General features: G+C 34.2%; 1 protein-coding gene across 1 annotated transcript; it reads left to right on the top strand.

Moving 5' to 3' along the window:
- The first annotated feature begins 815 nt into the window (after nt 1–815).
- Nucleotides 816–18,406, top strand: GRHL3 (grainyhead like transcription factor 3). The gene is made up of 16 exons (XM_063456545.1): nt 816–924; nt 8,566–8,755; nt 9,119–9,180; nt 9,299–9,635; nt 9,742–9,821; nt 10,401–10,554; nt 11,708–11,819; nt 12,113–12,207; nt 13,268–13,426; nt 13,569–13,647; nt 13,997–14,130; nt 14,605–14,636; nt 15,282–15,370; nt 15,766–15,851; nt 16,343–16,407; nt 17,061–18,406. Exons 1-16 carry the CDS (start codon nt 908–910, stop codon nt 17,173–17,175), a joined length of 1,806 nt encoding a protein of 601 aa, XP_063312615.1. The 5' UTR covers nt 816–907; the 3' UTR covers nt 17,176–18,406.
- Nucleotides 18,407–19,068: the final 662 nt, after the last annotated feature.

Raw genomic sequence — 19,068 nt, 5'->3', positions numbered from 1 at the left:
TTGATTTAGTGAGCTCCTTCTGGACCAATGACATGTCACACCTGGCATAACACGGAATTTGTGTGTTCCTGAGGGTGGTATGACAGCACATAGAGAATTTGTAAATGGCAAATCCAATGGACAATAAGAGACGGCTAGCCTTTGGCATGACATGTGATAAACCCTTGTTTGCTAAGCATACCGAGAAGCATGTTCAGCTGACTTGCCAGATGGGTAACATAATTCTTTAGGTTTGTTGGTCTATAATATATTATATATACGCACACTGGCACTAGGAAGCAAATGTATATAAAAAATTTAAATAAATAAAAAAGCAGTAACCATGAAATATGATTTTATCTGAGAGCGCTGAATTATTAATAAAGGATGTATAATGCTCTCATTTCCACTCTGTTACATTTTCACCATAAATCAACAACTGAATTACTTAGGAATTGATAAAAAATAAAAAAAAGTATGAATACGTTTGAGCAAGTATTAAGGTGCTGTTGAATCTTTTGTATTGTTCAACCACAAGTCACCAACAAGCAAAGGCATGTTTGTAGTTTTTGGTTAGGTTTCGCCTGAAGTCGGAGTTTCTTTAAGTGTTTTTTTTTTTTCTCCTTTCTATACCTGTCATGGGGGAGGTGTTTGCTTAACGCAGGTTCATTCATATGTCTGCTCTGGTTTATGGAGAGTTAAGTATTGCACCTGTTGAGGTGTGTCTGTCTTAAGGCACCTGTTTCATCAGCCAATCAGCTACAGAGTTACTCAAGAGCCCACCTGTTGTTAAGAATACCTGCACACAAGTTCTCTCACATAAATCTCACAATTCATTCTACAGGGAATGTCTGTCTGTGTTTAGGCAGAGTAAGAAAAGCACACAGCACAACACAGCAAAGGTTAGAGTAACTGAAGACCAAGGAAAATGTCTAATGAACTTGAGTAAGTACTACATCCTTATGCTACTTGATTTATTTTAAATGGTTAAAAATATATCCTGAAATATGAAGTGTATTTACTTTAGTTTGTTTTGGTTTTTTTTTGTCTTTATTTATTTATTTTTTATATACGGTAATTGATTTTTTTACATTTTGTTATATAATTTGTTTACATATATGTTTGGATGTTAATTTTATATATAATAGTTTTTATTACTAGCTAGAAAACCGCAAAACTATGTACCAGGACAAAGTTCTTATGGGGAGCTTTTGTAGATGAGCAGCATTTTGGATAAAATACAAGTAGATTTCTACTGATTGCTTCACATATAGCTATTTTCCCCGTAATTTCTCCAAATTCCCTTTAAAAATATGACTTTATCTCTCACAAACATTGGTTACTGAATCGCCAAACTAACTGTGCCACCTCCAACCTATTTAGTGACCATTTATCTAACACATAAAGATTTTATATGCAATAGCCTGTCTTATATCCATAAAGAGTAAGTGTATTTGCAAAGACACATTAAGTAAAATCTGAGACCAACGTGTGTGTGTGTGTGTGTGTGTTTTGTGTGTGTGTGTGTGTGTGTGTAAAATTTGTATTTAGCAATACAGTAAAACTTTCATTTTTATACAAACTATAACATAACACATTCTCTATTGTTTATTCCATTTGTCAGTATTAACATAAGAATACTCCCCATACACATTCTCAGTATGTTTTATTTATATACTGATTTAGGATATCTTTGTGCTGTTTCATAAAAAAAGATTTTGCTTCGTATATATTTGCAATTCAGAGCATAATGTTTGTGTGTGGTATCAGTTATTAATACAATTACTGGATTTGGAAGAATATATTTTGTTATGAAATTATAATATTTCCTAGAGGAGATGATAGCAGTTTAACTCTTGCTCCCAGACAGGTGCGTAAAGGCACATACTGTTGTGTGTCGCAGCTGGAGACTGTTTGCTTCTGATAGGTTGTGGCATATATTTGGCATTACCACAAATGGAATTTACTGTCAATATTTAGCAACATACTATCATATAGTGCATTATTTATCCTGTCTATCATAAGTTCCTATGTGTATTGTGTTGCCACTTGAGTTTACAGTATAAATAGTATAGGGGTATGAAGAAGTCAGATTCCTAGGGAAAAGTTGTGAAAAAATGCATGAAATCAAGTAAAACATTAATTCAGGGTCTCTGTATAGTCTCTACTTCTGCATTACATTGGCAATTTCTGGAGAAGGTTTGCATATAGTAGAAACATTGGTCACTGGTACTGATTCTGGTCTTTCCAAGCTCAGGCACAAAATAGAGAAAAGGCTGCTTCTGATAAAATAGATTGCTAAATAAATGACTTGAGTTTTAAACTATTTTTATTTGGATACGTATGAACTGAGCCAACGATTTTTACATGAATTCCAGCAATAAAAAAAAATCCTAATAAAATAACAGCATAATCCACATAATTAGTCTTTTTACCGACACGCACATCTAAATCTTGGTGTGGCTTTTTGATTGTATACTTAACTCCTCTGCTTCTGAAAAAAATATCTTCTTAAGACAAACTGGCACCATGAACACAAAAGCCAGATTCTTCCTAAAATTGTATGGTTTCGGTCTAAGTTCAACATAGAATAAATGGTTTCTGGCCTATTCTGATAACTATAGCCTTTCTATTCTTTTTGTCTAGACGTAAGAATGGTACATGCACTGGCTCATTATACTCCCAGAGATACAGATTTAGAATAAGATGTTTGTGCCACAATCATGTAAATACAATGTCAACTAAAGAAAACAGTGTGTGTGTGTGTTTGTTTAACCCCTTTGTGGAAAATGCTAATTAGATCCAGCTTTAATTACCCCTGGCAGCTTGAAGAATGGCCTTTTAACTACTTTATGCAACGTTATTCCTTTGTTCTTGTAAGGTGTATTGGAATAAAGGCCATTACTTATGCAAATTTAAAGTAGGAATACCCAACCTTAAGAATAATGTTGCAAGGTGTAATTTCATGTGGTACTTCTGCTAGTATTTTCGTGTTTGCAATTTTTTTTTAGTTTAGTGTTTGTTTGTTTTTGTTCTGTGTTTTGTAAGTTTGTTTTTTGTTGGGGTGTTTATGTGTGTTGTTTTGTTATCTGGTCCTTATAGTAAAGAAAGTTTGAGTTATAAAAACACAGCAGATTTTTTTTGTTTGTTTGTTTGTTTCTAGACATGTTCTTTGTAATTAGGAAAGGGTAGGATATTTTGCAAAATGTTGTAGTGTTGATGGCATGTGTTTAGGATTATCTTGATTCATGTGCTACTGAATTCTCTTATCAAAAAGTAAATTTGCTGACGTGTAAGTAACTGGTTTAGTTATTATCTTGTGGTTTCTCCCATATGTAAATGTATCCATTTAGACGTTATCCATGTTTTTCTTCAAGCTCTGTATTGCTAAATTTCATAAGGTCACAAGGTTTCAGCTAATCGAAGGAGATGGATGAATTGAGAAAGCTTCCTTTAAAGTATTTTCTGTATTGTCTACATACTTCTTTTTATAGCTACAAAGTATAGATGAACATTGAAAATAAACATGCCCACCTGTAAGGCTAATTCGTACGAAAACACGCTATGGTTTAGAAAGTGGTGCTCTTGGCATAAAACATCAGCAATATTTGCTATTAGGCTTCTTTTATTTATTTTTTATTATAATTAATTTTTTTAGCCAGTTTATACATTTTTAAGAGCATTGATAAGCTCAATCTATTAGCATGTAATTTTTCATATGCCTATCATTTAGAAGTATTGCAGTCATGTTTGTTTTAGTTGCATAAAACCAAGGAAGCCCTCAGCAAGATGGAGTGGAGAGAATTATATTCAAAAACCTCCATTCAGTAATTCAAGGCCTGTTATTTGGCATGAACTCTGGATACAGACCATTAATTCTCTTCACTGACACAACAGTGCATGAGCAATTACTGCTCTGATTGCATGGACAAACACAAAGTAACCATGGCTAACAAAATGGATTCAGACTCCTCATACAGCAATGATGGTTAATATTGGGACTGCAGGTGTTATCTGAGATGTGCATATTCTGTCTAGGCAGGTTACCGTTTTGGCAGCCCACCCATTACTTTTTGTATAGGGATGGTAAATGAGGTCAAGCTTGGTACAGTTCTGGGACCCATGTCTAACCCCTGGGCCCTATGCAACTGCCCCAGGGCGCCTCATGAATAATTACGCTATGTTCACAGAGTGCTGCCAACAAACAAAGCTGGTGAATATAGAGCTTGGGAAATAATTCATTTTATAATTGTATGTTTTATCTGTGATATAAATTTAAGCAGAGATTCCTCCAGTGACTCACTTAATTGATTTGCCTATGTTTGTCACGCGGTTATATCCACGCTGATGAAAGAGTGTAAAAACAATAAGGTTGTGGGTTATTTTTGTTTTTTGTTTTTCTAGAATATTTTTTTAATGTGGATATCCTTACAGTAGTGTTTGCCATTTCATACAGGACAGGATGTTTCGAAGAGTTTGTGGGCTATTGGCTGACTAGTTTAAAAATGTCTGTATCGGTGCTCTTAAATGTTCATTTAAAACGTGTTGGGCCATTGTATTAATTGTATTGTGTATTAAACAAAAGGAAAACTTTGATAGGTCCTTTACAAATAAATCCAACGTTTTGAGTAGAGGATTTCAACCCATTGCATGGATCATTTCAAAGGCAGAAAATAAAATTGTTTATAAAAAAAGTATTGAGAATATAAGCACACAAAAATTATAAGAATGCAGACAGCTGCAGGCAGACAGGTCCACCATTTCGTGAGAGCAGTCATGCGCATTGCAAAATGGAAGTTAAACCATTTCACACTCTTTGTGGTTTTGTTTTTCTCAACCATAATGAAAACAAGCAAGGAACGTGCACATATTTTGTTTGCTGTTTTTCTACAGGAATAATGTAAACATTCACAAAATTGTATGGGTATTCTATAAGGGTAATAGACTTGTTGGATGAATTTTTACTCTATAATATATAGGCATTTGTAGATAGATCTGAACCCAAATTATGTTCACAACCAAGTTGCAAGTGATTAAAATGTCACAAGGGTTGCTATTCGCATGGGAAAGTAGCTCATTTCAAATATAATCTGCAGGAGGTTCTGGGAAAATGTCACCGGCCCAGGTACTGGAACAATGCTGATTTCCAGTGATCATTTTGGGCTTTTCATTTAATAAGATCTGAGGGCTTTATTACGTATAGTATATAAGAAAATATATGTATGTATTGTCTTTATTCTACATACTGTACCTCCATCCAAGTATTCCTAGTTCTATTGTATCTGTGTATTTCCCAGAGCGGGCTCTAGAATCCAAGAAATTACACAACCTCTTTACTGTCCAATCTTGAAAGTCATCAATATGGGGAGCAGAGAGCCTTCTGATGTGTGGTTTGTGGTCGAAACCTTGAGTGCCAGGAGCAAATTTTTTTTTGTTTTGCTTTGTACAAAGCGTGTTATAAAAAAACAAACAAAAAAAAAACCACAGTACAAGGTGAGGAATGAGAAGGCGGGACAGAGCCTAGTCTTAAAACAGCACTCCGTTCCTGGAGTCAGGGCTCATGAACAAAGTGTGACTCAGCAGCATGTACAGAGCTTGTTAATCTTCAACAGACAGGTGAGCTGATCAAGGAAGGCACTAAGTTTAATGCAAGAAGAGCGATAGTTGTCAGGTATCAGGGACATATAAAATAGTTGGACATGGAGGTGATATAGGAATTTTAGATTTAAAAATGAAAATAGCCAGCTGGCAGTTCTTCGTCAATTGTCGATCTACAACTCATGTCTAGCTAGACTGTGCCAGATAAATGCTTTGTTCATCTGGAAAGGAATTAGATTAGGGGTAGGCAACCTTCGGCACTCCAAATGTTGTGGACTACATCTCCCCTGATGCTTTGCCAGCACTATGACTGTAAGAGCATTATGGGACATGTAGTCGACAGCATCTGGAGTGCTGAAGCTTGCCTACTCCTGAACTAAACTATTCCGTATGAATGAGCTTTAAGAGTGACCATCTATGTATTGTAACCTAAAGGTGACCGTGACAGCAATGAAAATACGCATTACTAGGGAATTTCAAAGAATGTTTTTTTTTTTTTTTGTGTTTTGGTTTTTTACTTATCTACTGCAGTTTTTGCCCAGAGGTGAATCATGACATTCTCACTAATAACATTTTATGAATAATTTGAAGAATTAAAGACTAATTATAGTCTTACCTTTTCATATGTATGTAACATACTCACTTTGAATATACACAAAGTGTAATTTTCTTAAAATATGTATAGGAAATAGGCAATATCTAGAATTTATTGTCCAATACTTTAAAAAAATATATATATTTTTTTTTTAGTATTCTAATATTTATTTTCTTTGCATTGTTTTATTCTTGTTAGTTTGGCTTTTTTTTTTTTTTGTATCCCAGCTAAATGGTTTTAATTGTATTTGCTATGAAATGTACATACATATACATTGGTTAAATCTTCTATATTTGTGCATGACTTTATGTGTTACACATTTAGGCTACTTATAAAGTGGACTGATTCTCAAAATGTACAATTAGTACATTTAGTCAACTTCTATATTAAAGACATGATCAACATTGTTGACAGGTCAGTGCTGCACACCAGTCTGAGTGATAAAGTGGGATATTATTCAGTATTTCAAGCTAAGTGGAGCCCATGACAGAGCCTATTTAAGACCGTTTCTATTCTTGTTGCTAAAGTAACTGAGACAAAAGGTGCTACACCCAGCTTGGCAGGTAATAAAACTTGCTTTTTGTGAGTAGCAGCCCACCTACAATACATTCAGGCAGCGCACACCCTCAGCATTCAGTTTCTCCATCAATCATAAATCCCCCTATGTTTTACTGGTCACAATCAAGAGCAATGATTATTTGACAATGGGACCAAAGACTACTAATTACAAAGTAATGGACTGTCTCCCTTGGGAATACCATGTACTAACAGCAGTAACCAGACTGATGAACAGCAGGCCCGTCTGGCTATACAATTAGTATATAATTGTGTGTTGTACATTTATAGGTCACTCATGAGAAGACCTTAATTAAAAAGTGAATGATATATTGTATGACACTTTAACTTGCATAAAAAAAGGAGTATGCCGTTTCTCTGCTTGTGTTGAAATGCAATTACCACATCCTTCGTTCCAAACATGGCAGTGAAATTCATTTTCCCTGATATATCATTTTAGGGCTATATGTTTACAACTGCATTCTTGCCAAAAAAGTAATGCATATAAGATGGATCACCACAGAAATATAACTGCTGATTGTTCCACTTCTAAAAACTTTGCCTTGTCATTGCTTTTTATAAATAACCCTCTTAAGTGCACGAAGTATAGAATCTTTGATACCTGTTGAAACCTCGGGGTTGACTCAGCCTTTTAACAATAATAGGAGAACCTCTTAAGCTGGCTGATAACCTGTTCACTGTAAGACCTAATTAAAATCTAGATAACTCTACATCAATCAAAAATTCCCAACCGCATTTTATCAAGAACATTATGCATGGAAGGAAAATGTCTGCTAATATTTCAGGACCTTTCTAAAACTGTTCTGGACTAAGTCATTAAGTCATTAAAAACCAAAGGACACAGAATCCACTTCTCAACACATTTTATTTTGTATTTTACCATACATGAGATTGCACTTTCATTGTTAAAATGTTTCACTATTTGAGAATGGAAATGGTTAACTCATCCAAAACACATTCCTAACCCCGCATTATGGCCTTAAAACTGATAAAGGTAGATAGGATTATACAAACATATATTATTTCTCAATAGCTTTAGCTTTCACATATTGGAAACTGTTTTAATTATTTTTTTTTCCTGGAGAACAAAAGCAGAGAGTTAGGAGCGGTTAAAAGCAAAGAAAGGCCAGCTTGCCACAGTCTATAGAGTAAACGTAAGGAGAATCTGAATGGAAGAAGGAGGAAAGGTATTGAAAGAACGTTGTCAGGTGCCTTTCCACTTGGGTGAACTTGTAACCTCCATGAGCTAGGCAGGCTAATGAGAGAAGGCAGTATTTATATCTCTTTGAATGCAGGGTTTAGGATATAGTGTTATTATTTCTTCTGTGCTCCACATACCTAAGAGTTTGACGTATAGGTTTATAGTAAGGGATTTACGATACCGGTAGACCTGTATAATGTTTGATTACTTTTATTTACAGCTCTTCAGCAGTGCGTAAACAAACTAAACCGTAATGAATTTTGAAAGAAAGTGAACATAATTTTAATTCACACCAGCAATATCTGTCTAAATTATTAAATGGACACAATTTTGTGTCATTTTTTTTTGTTTGTTTGTTTATTCTTCAGTAAATATTTTCTGTGAAATTTAAGCACTTGATGTATTTGTAAGTTTGTCTGTAGTGCCTTCAAAAGTCACCAGACAAAGATCCATGTGTCTTAATATCTTTATGTGTGTGTATATAATCTTTGAGTTGCTGTTTTTTTGTTTTTGTTCTTTTTCTTCAACGCTCAGCATTTTCCTGAATACTGTATTCATATGTCTCACAGAACCAATGCCTTAATCCACATTTTTCTTTTATATACATTGTCCACAGCTACCGACCAGTTATGCTCCTGCAGAATGACTGCATCAGTTTCCAGAAGTACTCTTCCTACACCAATGAGGAGGAAGCCTGGTCAAAATATTTAGAGAATCCCATGACTGCAGCTAGCAAGGCCATGATGAGAGCAAATGGAGATGAGGATGGTGTAACTGCATTGAGCTTTCTCTACGACTATTATAGGGTAACTATTCTGTGTTCAACATTAGAGTGGAAGACTTATTTCTGAATAATGATTAATTCAGGTAACAGACATATTATTTTACATTACATTGGAAAGAAATATGACCTTGCAGAGTTCACCTCACAGTACATTAACGTCAGGCATTTTCACCTTATCCTAATAAATACAAACATTATTAAAAAAAAAATATATAGGGTTTCCTTCATTAAAATTGGGTATATCTGAACATTTCAGACATGCTTCACATATTGTGTCCCATATCTACAATGAGGCAGTACTTCTGATACAGGAACTGGTGAAGGTATCTGCTGTAGTTTTAGATTTCAACCATAGTATTTTAATTTTTTTTTATATATATTTTAGGTCCCAAAAGAAAAGCGAATTATTTCTCCAGGTTCAACAGGACGCTGTGAGCAAGTAAAAAGGTGGGTTAATTTAACAGCTCCTTGAGATCGTTTAAAATATATGTGAACATTTATTTAAATTTTTTTTTTTTTTTTTTGCTTTAGTTTTTTTTACTCTATTTTTTTCCCTTCATTTTAGGAATTGTGTTGAATATGAAACTGACATTTCATCTTTTGAAAATTCAAACCAGCTTATGAAATTTATTTCTGATAATACATCCACTACTCAAGACTACACAGAGACAAATAAAAAAAACAGTTACTTATCTCTAGACTGTCTTATAAACCCCAGCAAAATGACTTTATCACAGAGCAACAGCAAGCTAGACAACAATAACCATGAAGATTTCATGCCAACGTCTTGTGATGTGTACGAAAAAAACCCATTGAACTCACTCTTCGAGCCATTACAAGTAGCAACATCGCAACAAAGATGGCAACCAGACAGCACATTCAAAGAAGAAACTCCCACAGAGGTAGAATAGTTTTCAAAATTCAAAGCATCAGCAGTACATAAAGATTTTTTTTTAATAATCATTTAGATGTTTCTCCTCCAATAACATTCCTCTGTTTTCTTGGCAGCCAATGATATTCAGTGAAATTCTAAGGGGTCAATCCGAATCCACTTGCTCTGAAGATTATCTCCCAGCAGAAGCAAATTGGTGAGCATCTTTAAGTGGAGAATGGCTAATAAGCTAAAATGGGCAATGCAAAAGCTATTTACAACTCTACATCATGTAGAGCAAACATTGTCCATGGATACAGATAAATAGATAAATCTTTACTAACTGATTATTAAGCTTGTGCTTAACTATTTACTAAGCCTGAAGATCAGCATACCAACAAATGTATATGTTCATGCATAGACATTCTGGGTAAACATTGGAGTTGCTCACAATTTTTGTTGATCTGTAGTCCTGGTACCTTTCCTTATTAAATGACAATTCTTGTCCAAACTACCATTATTTGATTTGCTAAACTCTCCATAGGACCTTTTAGAGTTTTTTTACATATGTTTTATTTATTCATGGAAGTAGGGCATACTGGAATGCTGTGCTTAGTAAAACAAAGTTTCACTATAACGGATTTAGATGCCATTGTCGGTTCTACCACATATAGACATACTGCGGATCATGCATGACCAGTTCATGTTCTACATGCGGAACTTCAGATTCAACAGTAAATTAAAGTATTAATTAATGCTGTTTTAACTCTGCTTTTGTCCCCTGTTATCTTTGCAGTGACTTTGAATATACACTGGAATCCCCTAAAGCTATCCAAGTGAAATCTGGAGATTCGCCAATGGCCTATCTCAACAAAGGACAGTTTTATCCTGTCAACCTCCGAACTGCAGAGAGCAGAAAATGTTTGCAACACTCTTCCAACAAAGTAAAGGTATATGCAATGTTTCCTATAAAATGAAACCTATTCTTTGTACTCTATTTAGTCATTGTGGTCTGACAATAATCAAGTTTTTGAAAAGTCAGAGCATATGCACTTATTAAGGTGGGGCAAACTGAGTTTAGACAACTATAGGGTGTGTTGCTGTGCATGTTACAATAAGCCTGAATTGTACGAAGTCTGGCAAATAAAAGCTCTGGCACATCTTTAACTGAACTTTCAATTTTCCATCCTATATACCTGAAAACCAGTATTTGAAGTTCAGCTATTTATGTTTAAAGGACGATCATCAAACCTCGAAACAGTTAATGACTCACAGTCGGTCAACACAACAAGACCAATTAAGAACTTTGTGTATATAGAACCACACATTGAACAAACTCTGGTATAAAAATGACCTACTGGATTTAACAAATGTAGCTAATTCTGAAAGTTTAGCGAAATGATATGACTCATTGAAAATACAAATCTTATTCTTCAGGGCAAACAAAATGAAAAGTGTACCAGTTTTGTTTGCATATCATTATATGTCTGCCCTGATAAACTACCTCCTATTCAGTTTGGGCTGAATAGAAGTCACTTTTCATGTGTACATAGCGAGCTATTTACGTTTTCCTATTTGAATTAGGATTGGATTGATATAGATCCTTAGCTCCTTGTGCTTACTCTTCCATAACATGCCTTTTTACAGCGGGATATGTGCATTGGAGTAGTATTCAGAGAATCCTTTTATTTTATTTTTATTTTTTTGAACGTATGTTCACCTATAATATGTCAAACTAATTCATAAAGGTGTCAAGTATTTTCATTCTGAGCATGTGCTAAGGCAGAGATTTATATTATTTCCTTTGGATGAGCAATCTGTGGGACATTGATATTTATTTGTTTCAAAATCAGCTTTCAGTATTTACTAGATTATAAGCAAATTTAAGTTTTTTAAAGCAGCTTACAATCAATGGTGAAAACAAGGAACGGTCATATTTGTGGTCTTCAATGTCAATAACTTAATCTTGTATTCCGTATTAATATGCAAATGTTATTGGATACTTCTAAACTCAAAGTTGGGCATTCCATAACTCCTCTAACTATGGTTCATTGCCAAACCATACAGGTTGTTATACTTAGCGTCTGTCTTTCCATTCTTTAGAGTGTTGTGATGGTGGTCTTCGACAATGAAAAAAACCCAGAAGAACAGCTGAAACGTTGGAATCATTGGCATTCAAGACAACCAACTGCCAAGCAAAGGGTCATTGATGTTGGTATGTTTAGCTATATTTGATACATCAAATTGTCTTACAACATACATATTGATATATCTTATATTCTTTTCTTAAGCTGATGAGCAATGATCTGTAGATATACTGCCTTTTCAAGCTTTCTTAACGTTCTCCTATCATCTTCAGAAAACATGATATTATTTTAGTTTGTTTTATTACCTAATAGCTAATCAGATTATGTTGCATATTCTTTCCTAGATAGAAACATAGCACTATATCCTTCTGTGGTTTTACATATAAGCATATTTCTTACATTATGTGAATGTGCCTTACAGCTGACTACAAAGAAAATTGTAACACAGTCGAAAGCATCGAGGAAGTGGCGTACAATGCATTGTCTTTTGTGTGGAACATCAATGAAGAAGCAAAGGTATGAATAACTGAGAACCTGCCTGATCTTTTAGCTGTTTTTACTGCTTAATTAGAGATTTCAAACGAAAGTAAAAAAACACAGGTAATCCTGACTACCTTAGCAACACTACACACAACTAACCTTATTTGAGGATTGTGTCACACAACTGTTGCTCACTTAACACTTCTATCTACATAAAGAAAAGCACTTCAAAGGGAAACCTACAGTGACATCTTAAACCTAACTGACCTTGTGCATGAGGAAAAAAAAACACTTTGGAACAATGCGTTGCCTAGATGAAATCCGAGATTAGTACTTGGCAGAGGGAGAAACTGTTGGGACACTTTCCATGTAACCATTGTTCCCAGGAGAATTGGGATAATTTAGGGTGGGTTTACTGCCTGAGGTTATTTTTAAATGTTAAAATCTCTAGGGATTAAGTCAATGGAGGGAAGCCAGCAGCAGTTAGAAATGCTGACATGGAAACCGTTAAATTCATTGACATTGTTTGGCATATGCTTGGTTTCCGTGATGCAGTTTATAAAGAGACCATTTAGTGAGAGTTGTTGTGTGTGGCTCTTTTTTTTTTTTTTTCTGTCTTTCTAGTAACTATCATACACCTATCCACACTATAGAACACAGACAGACGTTATTTTAAACAATGTTTAATCACCCGCATTAAGTCATTTTTAGCTTAGCTAAGATGAACCATATTCCCTTAGCTTATGGAATGCTGGTAAATTGTAAAATAATGATGGTCAATCAGATAATGTGGCAACAAATCTTTAAAAATATAGTGAACAAAGCAAACTTGGTAAGGAAATCTGAAATTTCGTAGAGACCACAGAAAAATCTGCAATCACTGCAGATTTCATACCTCATTTGTTTGTCACCCTAATTACTGATAGAGGCGAATAGTTGCTTTTTATCTCACGTTATTGCTCTTCTATGATACATTGTGCTCTGTTTTTGTTTGTTTGTTTGTTTTACATTAATTTATATGTTGAGTTATAGAAATGTCATGTACCCATTGTTATACATTTACTTCATGTGAAACCATACATCTTTCTGTTTTCAGATATTCATTGGTATCAACTGTCTGAGCACAGACTTTTCTTCTCAAAAGGGTGTGAAGGGTGTGCCTTTAAATCTCCAGATTGATACCTATGACTACGACACTGGGGTAAAGAGGCTCATTCATCGCGCTGTCTGCCAGATCAAGATATTCTGTGATAAGGTATGACTATGAAAGATTCTGTTTTCTTTCACAAAACCGTAGGAAAAAGTGTTTTGTGTGTATAGAATAAATGTAATAGAATGTTGGTTGTCAAATATATAGTTTATTCATTAAATAATATTTGTTTTTGTTTTTTTTACAGGGTGCAGAACGAAAGATGAGGGATGAAGAACGCAAACAGTTTAGGCGAAAAGGAAAGTGTACAGACCCTAGCAACAAAGGTATGAGTTAGAAATATCTAAATTTCTATCTTTTTTCTAAAACATGTAAACACACATGTACTAACAAATTATAAGAATGTGTAATGTCACTCATATCTGTGATCTCCTAGATGTGCCTGTTTTGTATTTGCGGTTTTGTTAGTGGATTGAGGTGATAGGCGTCACGAAGTGCATAAATTGAGTTGAGATTAACAGATATTCTTTGTCAAGCCAAGTGTACTTTCCTGCTTTGCTTTAGAATATCTAAAAGAGGTTACTTCTGCACAGTATTAACAACATGTGAACTATTTATTTTCAATCCTAATGTTTTTTTTTTTTTTTTTTTTTTAATACCCCCCTTCTCATTTAGATATAAAGACACCAGTGCTCCCAGGTTACAGGGGGACAGACATCACTTATCTGAGACCGGTGACAGATATGGAATCTCAGCCTGTTTTGTTCATCCCCAACGTCCATTTTTCCAATCTACAAAGATGTGGGATAGTAAGTATATTGTTTTAAAGTATATTTCAATATTTGTTTTGCAATAAGACAAAATAACACATTCCACCTATCTAGCTGTTGTTTAAAATGTTATTGATTAAAACAAAGCACTTGGCAAAATTACCTGTCGTGTATACTCCATATTTCAAAATACCTGTCGTGTGTGTGTGTGTGTGCATATACATACATACATAGTATGTGCATTTGCTCTATTCTGCACCCCACTCATTAAAATTTTTTGTATCCAAAGAAAAAAAGTCATGTTTTGCTGGTTCAACAGCAGCTGCAGGAATCTGACAAGACAAACATGTCTTTCATTTAAAGGATTTAGCTCTAAGGCGTCCAGAATTAGTGACAATACTTGCCCTTCTAAACACAGACACCATGGAAGCTGTATAGAATGTGATTTACCCATATCATTATTTTAGCATTTGTGGAATTGATCTGATTTTTTTTTTTCTTTTTTTCTTTAAGGTACTTCCTGCTTTTACAGATAATAATGACAGGTAAGATTTGTGGAAATGTAAATTATGTTTTTGAAATTGCACTACACGGATGTATTTGAGATTTCCAAAGTATGTTTTCAGGCTATAAACATGTCATCTAGAAATTATAGTAAAAATTGAGCACTAGATGTGATAAGTTAGATATTCTATTTGCTTTTTACATGTCTCTGGTTAGTGCTGTCTAATCTGAATACTATTGGTCTGTTGACATGCTAGGTCTCCAAGCAAACGCATAGTTTTCATCATGGCTTTGCTTATGGGTTACTTGATTAAATTACTTTTTTTTTTTTTTTTACCTTTTTGCCATTTTGGTGTATCTCTGTAGCAGAGTACATAAATGCAGTTTCTGCCCTTAAAAGCTTTTGGAAAAAGAGAGAAATTGATCTTCTATTTTTGTCACAAGGAATCAGGCAAGGATCTACTACTTAAATGGTAGCATTCTTGAAATTTCACCTCCATATGTAGAATTATTCAGACTTTTTGATATAAACTTCCATTTTGAAAAACATCATATCTCTTATAGGAAATTTAAAAAAAGAAACTTTTAATTTTTAGATACTTTTTAATATGTATTTCAGATGAGCAGGCATTATTAAAGATTATATAAACTTTGTCCATTTATATCAAGTTCTTCTATTTTTCCAGGTTGGCAATGAAGAGACGTTGCTCTTCATTTACAGAAGGTTTTGATGTTCCACCGTCCAAGAAGCTGCCAAATGAAAGTTCTCCAAGAGGTAACATCTCATCTTATATTTCTAGAAGAATTCTACAAAATGCATCCTGCATAATTCTCCTATAGGAAATAATATATTTACACAGTTACTTAGTAGTATAGCCTAACCAAGATTCAAGTCCAAGCTAATCCTTTCACACATCTGTTTCTGAGGTTGGGACCTTTCCAAATTAATTTAAGGAACAATTTAAAATAAAGAATTATCTAAACAATAATGTAAAAAATAAACCGGGTAACTTGTTTTCAGGAATTAGTTTTACTTTCTAAATCGGAGATTCCTCTTGAATAAGTCAAGTAGACTTTGAGTATTCTATATTTATCTGGAAAGCTTGATTATGGTATATTGAATTTTACTAAACTTGTACTTTTTTTTCTTTCTTTCTTACTTTCTTTCAGTATTATTATATGTAAGAATGGATTCAGAAGAAGTGTTCGATGCCCTAATGTTAAAGACCCCTGACCTCAGTGGTTTAAGGAATGCAGTAAGTCGATGGCAATCTTTCTAGCAGTTTTTATTTAGCTTCTATGAAATGTACAAGTGGCAAGTTCTATGATTGTCTGTCATAAAGAGTATGGAAGAACATCACAGAAGCTGTACTTCATGAAAAACTCTAGATAACACCTAGATTATCTGCTTGACTTTTTGATTTGCTTACCTATTTTGGCAGTTAATGTAAACCTTGAGCCTGGCTATTTCTTACAGTATAAGACCTTCTTGAAATAATGTGATACAAATGACTACAATCAGTTGGTTCCATGTTATATTAATTAAGGGAATGGAACCATCCCATTGTGATGGGATTTTAAACTTTTGAAGAATTAGGCTCAAAGTACGACTTAGTGCCCACTGATAGAAAGCGGTGAAAGATAGCAGATGCTTGTGTGTTTTTTGTAGTTGTCTATAATTTGATTCAAGTACATGGTTAAATGCAATGTTACATTTCATACTAACGTATAACAACACATTTGACAGCTCTCAGAAAAATATGGTTTACCAGAAGAAAGGATCTCCAGAGTCTATAAGAAGTGTAAACGAGGGTAAGTACTATATGCTAAATATTCAATATATATATATATATATTCCAAAAAGCTGAATCAATCAAATCCCTTTCTTACTTAACATAGTTAGTATGAGTAAAAAAAATTGTATTTCCCCCATGTTAAATTAATATAGAAATTTACAAAAACAAATGACAGCCATTTTGAAGAAAAAAACAGTATTGGTGATCTAATTAAAAACAATCACTGTGGTAAAGTCATGGTGCCTGTTTGGCCTTTAGAAAATAATAAAAAAAAAAAAACTATAAATATACTCATTCTGTTGAAAATAATGATACAATCAGTTCTGCAAGCTCGTTGACTTTGTGAAAGAACAGCTAATACACTGTTGTTACTGGCACTTGTCCAGAGATATGTCCCTCCCTAAGAGATGAATTGATGGCTGGCTGCATTACACAATAATCTTTGCAAAACAAGTCACGCATCTCAAAAAAAGATGTAGAAAAAAAACCGATTTAGTCTCAATTGTGCACTAGTGACAGTGTTTGAATATTTACTTAGTAGTTTTTGTAATTTCTTTTAGAGGTTTTTATATTTTTTAGTATATTCAATCTCTTTTAATGTTGGGTTTGCTAAACTGGGCAATCTATGTCTTTATTGTTAATACTGAATATTTATTTTTCTCTTTAAAGAATATTGGTTAATATGGACAATAATATCATCGAGCATTACAGCAACCATGTGGCTTTTCTGCTGGACTTTACGGAAATAGAAGGATGCATACAAGTGACACTTAAGGAAATCTAGATGTAAAATCACTGGACCCTGTACAAATCAAAGCTCTCCTGAGCCAGGAGATGAGACTAGGTTAAGCAGACCACACCACTCCGTTCTTGCACTTGGCACAAGTTTGAAGAGAACATATCAACAAAGTATTTTGAACCTTCAACTTTCATGGATTATATTGTGGGTCTTTGCCATGAACGAAGATCGCTCTGTCCAGAAGGGTCTTTTATAAAGCTTTCAATTACTTTTTTTTTTTGTCTTCTGACAATTGTGGACTTTTGCCCTGCATTGCAAACCGAAATGTTACAGTTGCAATTTCTGCAACCATACTTCTCTGAATATCTATGTCCTTGCTTTTACCTTTATGGATTTACCATAACTTTTACCTCCTATTATTGCATCACACAACCGTATAAGAGGAAACCCCTGTTTCAAAAATATTTATGAAGCCTATAAACAAAAATATATTAAAAGAAGAACTCTACATCACAGTCTGGTTCAGGAAACTTTCCAAGGGTACATAGATATTCTAACCAATTATCCACTTTAGTAACATGCATTTGGAGAGGGCTGAGTTATCATAGCCCCTTTTATTTCTTTAATGCAGCTATACCATATGGTATACCTCTTAACCAGGCCAGTTATGAGCATGTGCACTAACTAATGTACACTAGAACAGTAATTTCCCCCTGACTTTGTCCTTCTATATAGTACCAAAGAGAACGGACAACTGTGATGTAAAAATGTTAAATATTTAGCTGCTATTTTACTGACTGCCCCAGAATTCAAACTTAAATATGTACATCAGAATTTGTTTAACGGTTCTACATTGCAGTATAATGTGAGACAATTCTGCAGAAAATGTAAAAACTGTCTCTCCACCCATCTTTGCGTGATAAAGTTTAAAATCGGGATTACGAAGTTCTAGATATTTATATTTTGTCCTACTTCTTGCCATGCCTGAAAAACATGTACTCGTTTTTCAGCACACTTCACTTTTTCTACAACACGACTGAAACATTTATCTTGTTTCAAACAGCATTGTCATTTTCTATCAACATTTTTCAACGAGCATGGGTTGTGTTTTAGACGCACATTTGTTTATTTAAACAGCTGCCAGTTTTGTCTGAAAAGGCCCATCGAAGTGAAACAAAAAAGTTACAGTTTTATACATTTCTGTTTTTAATATCTTATTTTAAATATATGTTTTTTGTAAATATTGAGATTTCTTTTGTATGTGTTTTAATATGCAAAGAATTTTTTGTTCATTTAAAAAAAAAAAGTTGTTCACATTTCTGTGTACTTTTATTTTTTTTTCTAGGGTATTGTAGGAAATGTGTGGGTGCGTGTTAAGGGTGTGTATTGAATAGGAAAAAAGTATCCACTAAATCTGCTCTGTTCTTTACAAGCAGAGTAGGATTAAGGACCTATTATTAGACTTTATGTTGAAATATACAATTTTCACTCCTCTAGCAATGAAAGAGTATATTGTATTCTCGCCACTGAGCTTCAAAAGTTATAAGTTTGTGTGAGAGGTGTGCAGCATGACAAATGTGTGTTTTCCTAGAATTTATCCTGAAATTTGAAAAAGACATGGTGCACAAATACTTGAGTAAATAGCAGAACCTTAAATAGTTAAAGGATCGCTATATGGTCATAAACACAAACATGTATTCCTGACCCTATAGTGTTAAAACCACCATATAGGCCCCTCATGCCTCCCTAAATATAGCAAAAGCTTACTTGTATTCAAGCCTGAAGCTGTAGCTCTGCATGCTGTTTGCCTCAGAATAAGCAAGCTGTCTGCTGACCTCAACAGGTGCAGGCCTGATCCAATCACAGCGCTTCCCCATAGGATTGGCTGAGACTGACAAGGAGGCAGATCAGGGGCAGAGCCAGCACAATTCAAACACA

Source organism: Pelobates fuscus, chromosome 1, assembly GCF_036172605.1.
Source record: "Pelobates fuscus isolate aPelFus1 chromosome 1, aPelFus1.pri, whole genome shotgun sequence".
Lineage (NCBI taxonomy): Eukaryota > Metazoa > Chordata > Amphibia > Anura > Pelobatidae > Pelobates > Pelobates fuscus.
This window is presented reverse-complemented; position numbering and strand designations above follow the sequence as displayed.

What these genes read in the sequence shown, in the direction of transcription:
- GRHL3 (XM_063456545.1), top strand. An exon ending in ACTCTTCCAACAAAGTAAAG is followed by an intron (nt 10,555 to 11,707) that starts GTATATGCAATG and finishes TCCATTCTTTAG; the next exon opens with AGTGTTGTGATGGTGGTCTT. An exon ending in ATCTACAAAGATGTGGGATA is followed by an intron (nt 14,131 to 14,604) that starts GTAAGTATATTG and finishes TTTTTCTTTAAG; the next exon opens with GTACTTCCTGCTTTTACAGA.